The 6,484-nt window shown below is 44.5% G+C and overlaps 1 protein-coding gene across 4 annotated transcripts in view; it reads left to right on the top strand.

Annotated features, from left to right (window-relative positions):
• LOC118372431 (ephrin type-A receptor 3-like) overlaps positions 1 to 6,484 on the top strand; it is a 230,768-nt gene that overhangs the window by 163,849 nt on the left and 60,435 nt on the right. The window contains exon 11 of one of the 4 annotated variants that reach the window (XM_052476503.1): positions 2,478 to 2,909. The exons of the other annotated variants lie outside the window; for them this stretch is intronic. Within the exon in view, the coding sequence (XP_052332463.1) occupies positions 2,478 to 2,634 (157 nt within the window). The 3' untranslated portion in view covers positions 2,635 to 2,909. Of the gene's footprint in view, positions 1 to 2,477; positions 2,910 to 6,484 lie in introns of those variants that run through there. 4 annotated transcript variants of the gene reach the window in all.

The raw sequence follows: 6,484 nt of genomic DNA, 5'->3' as shown, positions 1-6,484 counted from the left end.
TAGATCTGTAGAGGCAAAATGAGGCACACAATTAACATGGAAATGTGCACCCCTCTTAGAGACCCCCATTTACACAGACACACACACACGCGCGCACACATGCGCACACCTGAAGTGAATGGGGAAGTGTTTCATCAGTGGGTGCTTTGTCCCTTGCGGCAGTTGCACTGGAGTGTTTGTGTATTCCTGATTTCTTCATTTCATTTTTTAAATTATTTGTGTATTGACATTTTACTGCACTGTTAGGAGCTAGTAACACAAGCATTTTGCTGCACCCGCTATTACATCTGCTAAACTGTATACTGTGATCGTTAGCATTAGGAAAACATCTAATTTCTTGCCTGGACCTTGCTCGACATCCATAAAATGACCATTAGACTTGCCACCTTTCCAGCTGAATACGTTTGTAAGGGCAACAGTGTCTCTCACACACACACACACACACACACACATACAATCGGAATCAAATCTAAGTTTATTGCAGTTTGTAGGGGAACCAACAATGTGCTACCTTTTTGTAGCATTTCTGACAATGCTAATATATTTTTCAGCCAAAGCTCAGAGTTCTAACACCGGGTCAAGCAACTTGGTTGCTCAGCAGCATTACAGCTGCACCAGGCTGCCAGTCATAAGAAGTGGATGAGAACAAACCTAGGCTACTGTAGAAATTAGCTATATTGTGGTATTCAATCTGAGGTTAATCATTAAATGCAAACAGATACTGTATTTTGATTAGCTAGTTAGCTATCTAGCTAATGTTAACTAACGTTAGCTTGCTTGTCCAAAGTCCAGCAACTAGCTTCTGTAGCTAGCTAATACCAGTTAGCTGACAGTTAGCGAGCTAACGAAAATGCAAAAGAAAGGTAGCTAGCTATATTTGGTTATAGAATGTTTTTACACAAATTACTTCAGCCATTAGCTAGCTAGCTAGAGCCAGACAACAGCAGCTGACCTCGACCCAGAAGCTAGCTAATGTTAGCTCACATCCGAATGCCAGTCCTACATTTTTCAACAAAGCATAGCTAGCTTGCTGCATCAAATTCAAAACTAGCCTTAACCAAGTTGCCAACAACCGGCTGTTCTGGTTTTCAGGGATACAGCTATTTTCAACCTAGCTTCCTCTTCAGCTGAAAACCAGATGTGGGAACTCTGCTCAAGTGTTTCTTTTATGCTTGCGATTTTAGGTTAGTGCAAAACTAACACCAAACTTTGGGCAAATTGTCACGCTGTTATCTAACAATGTATGCAATGGGATTTTGCAAAACTAGCTAGTTACTCCATAGTCCAAGCTACGGTAAGAGCTAGCCACATTTCAGGGTCAGACAGGACACAACTCAAACTGTAGCTGAGAAAACAAATTGCTAGCAAATATTACATATAAACAGTTCAGTGGTAGTCCACTGCCTGCCTGGTGCAAATACATGCTTGCTGGCATCAGGAGAAAAAAAATTCTAACATACATAATACATTACTTACCTGTCTTCTTGACATTTTAATCAAAATGTTTGCTGATCAACAGTGCCAAACCAACAACTTTTCCATTTAACCATCTTGATTGTATCTACAGCTACGATCTGGATGCTGGACTAGTCTTTCTGTTGGATATTTGTCACCAACTCTGCAGTGCACGGCCATTCCGGTGGCGCAGCTCTAGGGGTGGGGGAGGGAGCTAATGCCCCCCTTAGCCCGGATTGTATAAATGTATAGGATGCATAGCTCAAAAGTCAATGTTTTAAAACCGTTTTCTTTCAATGGGATTTTAGTCATATTTTACAACGTAAGACTATTGCAATCAATTGAGCTATCCATTGTAAGTTCTATGCATACTTTAATAGTAAGTCCAAAATGTATTTGAGCTATTAGAGGACAACAGCCAACAGTCCAGGGTTTAACCAGCAACCCTTACAGTTATGCAAGCACACCACATGTGCCATTAAGGCTCAGACCTTTTGGCAGAGAGTGAATTAAAGTTTACAATAGCACTGCCAATGAAAGACCTTTGGTTGCAAAAACATTTCTCTAGCTTTGCCTGTGGAAATGTTGTATAATGCACCTTTAATAGAAAATCCCCTTTCCAATGTAAAAAACATAACGAAGGAAATTCACATGAGCACCACCATGCCTACTCCACCCATGTTCTACCAAGGATTTTCAGCACACAGCTTTGACCTACTAAAGAAGCTATGTTGGTCTATGTACTTCAAACAATGTGCATGCAGGTTGCTTAGGATTGTGTGTTTTTCTCCCTGCCTCTCCCTCTCTCACCCCAGTCCCAGACATAGACAGTATCCCCTAAAGGGCCCATTTTAGGCTGAGTTATTCCACCTGTTCAACTGTGTAAAAACACAGGGATTAGGCACTGAACTACTGTCATATTAACTGAGGCTAACAAGACCTCATTCCTCCTCATCACCTCTAATTCCTCTCCTCTTTTTCCCTCTCACTCATTTTACTCTCCCTTTCACTCCTTTTCCCAGGTCCAGAATCAATTCAAGAAAGCGTACATACAGTATTATACAGAGCCATGAGTTCATGGAACTCCCTTCCATCTTATATAGAGCAAGTGAACAGCAAGCCTGGTTTAAAAATACAAATAAAGCAACACCTCACAGCATAACGCCTCTCCCCATGTGACTTACTTGTTGTGTGTATGTACTGACATGTGACCTACTGGTTGTGTGTATGTACTGACATGTGACCTACTTGTTGTGTGTATGTACTGATATGTGACCTACTTGTTGTGTGTATGTACTGACATGTGACCTACTTGTTGTGTGCATGTTCTGACATGTGACCTACTGGTTGTGTGTATGTACTGACATGTGACCTACTTGTTGTGTGTATGTACTGACATGTGACCTACTGGTTGTGTGTATGTACTGACATGTGACCTACTTGTTGTGTGTATGTACTGATATGTGACCTACTTGTTGTGTGTATGTACTGACATGTGACCTACTGGTTGTGTGTATGTACTGACATGTGACCTACTTGTTGTGTGCATGTTCTGACATGTGACCTACTGGTTGTGTGTATGTACTGACATGTGAACTACTGGTTGTGTGTATGTACTGACATGTGACCTACTGGTTGTGTATGTTCTGACATGTGACCTACTGGTTGTGTGCATGTACTGACATGTGGCCTACTGGTTGTGTGTATGTACTGAGATGTGACCTACTGGTTGTGTGTATGTACTGACATGTGACCTACTGGTTGTGTGTATGTACTGACATGTGACCTACTGGTTGTGTGTATGTACTGACATGTGACCTACTGGTTGTGTGCATGTACTGACATGTGACCTACTGGTTGTGTATGTACTGACATGTGACCTACTTGTTGTGTGTATGTACTGACATGTGACCTACTGGTTGTGTGTATGTACTGACATGTGACCTCCTGGTTGTGTGTATGTACTGACTTGTGGCCTACTGGTTGTGTATGTACTGACATGTGGCCTACTGGTTGTGTGTATGTACTGACACGTGACCTACTGGTTGTGTGTATGTACTGACATGTGACCTACTGGTTGTGTGTATGTACTGACATGTGACCTACTGGTTGTGTGTATGTACTGACATGTATGTGTAACTGTTTGATGCACACACACAGTACATGTTAATGTTTTTAAATGTAAAATGTAAAGTCTTTGGTCTGTAATGTATTTTTCGTTGTGTGTCGAACCCCAGTAAGAATAGCTGTTGCCATTGGCTTCGGCTAATGGGGATCCTAATAAATCAAATCAAATCAAATTCCCTAGTAGCCTTATCCCTTTCTCCTGTTTCGCTGGTAGACAGGTTCTTTCTCTCCCCATCTATAGCAGGTGCTTGCCCTATCCCTCTCCCCATCTATAGCAGGTGCTTGTCCTATCCCTCTCCCCATCTATAGCAGGTGCTTGTCCTATCCCTCCCTCCATCTATAACAGGTGCTTGTCCTATCCCTCTCCCCATCTATAGCAGGTGCTTGTCCTATCCCTCCCTCCATCTATAACAGGTGCTTGTCCTATCCCTCTCCCCATCTATAGCAGGTGCTTGTCCTATCCCTCTCCCCACCTATAGCAGGTGCTTGTCCAATCCCTTACTCCATCTATAGCATGTGATTGTCCTATCTCTCCCTCCATCTATAGCAGGTGCTTGTCATATCCCTCCCTACATCTATAGCAGGTTCTTGTCCTATCCCTCCCTCCATCTATAGCAGGTGCTTGTCCTATCCCTCTCCCCATCTATAGCAGGTGATTTTCCTATCCCTCTCCCCATCTATAGCAGGTGCTTGTCCTATCCCTCTCTCCATCTATAGCAGGTGCTTGTCCTATCCCTCTCTCCATCTATAGCAGGTGCTTGTCCAATCCCTTACTCCATCTATAGCATGTGATTGTCCTATCTCTCCCTCCATCTATAGCAGGTGCTTGTCATATCCCTCCCTACATCTATAGCAGGTTCTTGTCCTATCCCTCCCTCCATATATAGCAGGTGATTGTCCTATCCCTCTCCCCATCTATAGCAGGTGCTTGTCATATCCCTCCCTACATCTATAGCAGGTTCTTGTCCTATCCCTCCCTCCATATATAGCAGGTGATTGTCCTATCCCTCTCCCCATCTATAGCAGTTGCTTGTCCTATCCTTCTCTCCATCTATAGCAGGTGCTTGTCCTATCCCTCTCCCCATCTATAGCAGGTGCTTGTCCTATCCCTCTCTCCATCTAATATAATAATAATAATATATGCCATTTAGCTGACGCTTTTATCCAAAGCGACTTACAGTCATGTGTGCATACATTCTACGTATGGGTGGTCCCGGGAATTGAACCCACTACCCTGGCGTTACAAGCGCCATGCTCTACCAACTGAGCCACAGAAGGACCACTATAGCAGGTGCTTGTCCTATCCCTCTCCCCATCTATAGCAGGTGCTTGTCCTATCTCTCCCTCCATCTATAGCAGGTTCTTGTCCTATCCCTCTCTCCATCTATAGCAGGTGATTGTCCTATCCCTTTCATCTATAGCATGTGATTGTCCTATCCTCTCCCCATCTATAGCAGGTATCCCTCTCCCCATCTATAGCAGGTGCTTGTCTATCCCTCCTCCATCTATAGCAGGTGCTTGTCCTATCCCTCCACCATCCAATACTCCATCTATAGCATGTGATTGTCCTATCTCTCCCTCCATCTATAGCAGGTCTCCCCATCTATAGCAGGTGATTTTCCTATCCCTCTCCCCATCTATTGTCCTATCCCTCTCTCCATCTATAGCAGTGCTTGTCCTATCCCTCTTGTCCTATCCCTCTCCCCATCTATAGCAGGTGCTTGTCCTATCCCTCTCCCCATCTATAGCAGGATTGTCCTATCTTCCCTCCTATCCCTCTCCTCCATCTATAGCAATTCTCCCCATCTATAGCAGGTGATTTTCCTATCCTCTAATAATCCTATAGCAGGTGCTTGTCCTATCCCTCTCCCCATCTATAGCATGTGATTGTCCTATCTCTCCCTCCATCTATAGCAGGTGCTTGTCCTATCCCCTCTCCATCTATAGCAGGTGCTTGTCCAATCCCTTACTCCATCTATAGCATGTGATTGTCCTATCTCTCCCTCCATCTATAGCAGGTGCTTGTCATATGGCCTCCCTACATCTATAGCTCAGGTGATTACCCTATCCCTCTCCCCATCTATAGCAGGTGCTTGTCATATCCCTCCCCATCTCAGGTTCCCATCCCTCCCTCCTATAGCAGGTGATTGTCCTATCCCTCTCCCCATCTATAGCAGTTGATTGTCCTATCCTTCTCTCCATCTATAGCAGGTGCTTGTCCTATCCCTCTCCCCATCTATAGCAGGTGCTTGTCCTATCCCTCTTCTCCATCTAATATAATAATCCCTCTTTTATCCAAAGCCCAGTCATCTATAGCAGGTGATTGTCCTGGCGTTACAAGCGCCATGCTCTCTGAGCCCATCTATAGCAGGTGCTTGTCCTATCCCTCTCCCCATCTATAGCAGGTGCTTGTCCTATCTCTCCCTCCATCTATAGCAGGTTCTTGTCCTATCCCTCTCTCCATCTATAGCAGGTGCTTGTCCTATCCCTCTCCCCATCTATAGCAGGTGATTGTCCTATCCCTTTCCCCATCTATAGCATGTGATTGTCCTATCCCTCTCCCCATCTATAGCAGGTGATTGTCCTATCCCTCTCCCCATCTATAGCAGGTTCTTGTCCTATCCCTCTCTCCATCTATAGCAGGTGCTTGTCCTATCCCTCTCCCCATCTATAGCAGGTGATTGTCCTATCCCTCTCTCCATCTATAACAGGTGCTCGTCCTATCCCTCTCCCCATCTATAACAGGTGCTTGTCCTATCCCTCTCCCCATCTATAGCAGGTGCTTGTCCTATCCCTCTCCCCATATATAGCAGGTGCTTGTCCAATCCCTTACTCCATCTATAGCATGTGATTGTACTATCTCTCCCTCCATCTATAGCAGGTGCTTGTCCTATCCCTCCCC

Source organism: Oncorhynchus keta, chromosome 23, assembly GCF_023373465.1.
Source record: "Oncorhynchus keta strain PuntledgeMale-10-30-2019 chromosome 23, Oket_V2, whole genome shotgun sequence".
Classification (NCBI taxonomy): domain Eukaryota; kingdom Metazoa; phylum Chordata; class Actinopteri; order Salmoniformes; family Salmonidae; genus Oncorhynchus; species Oncorhynchus keta.
This window is presented reverse-complemented; position numbering and strand designations above follow the sequence as displayed.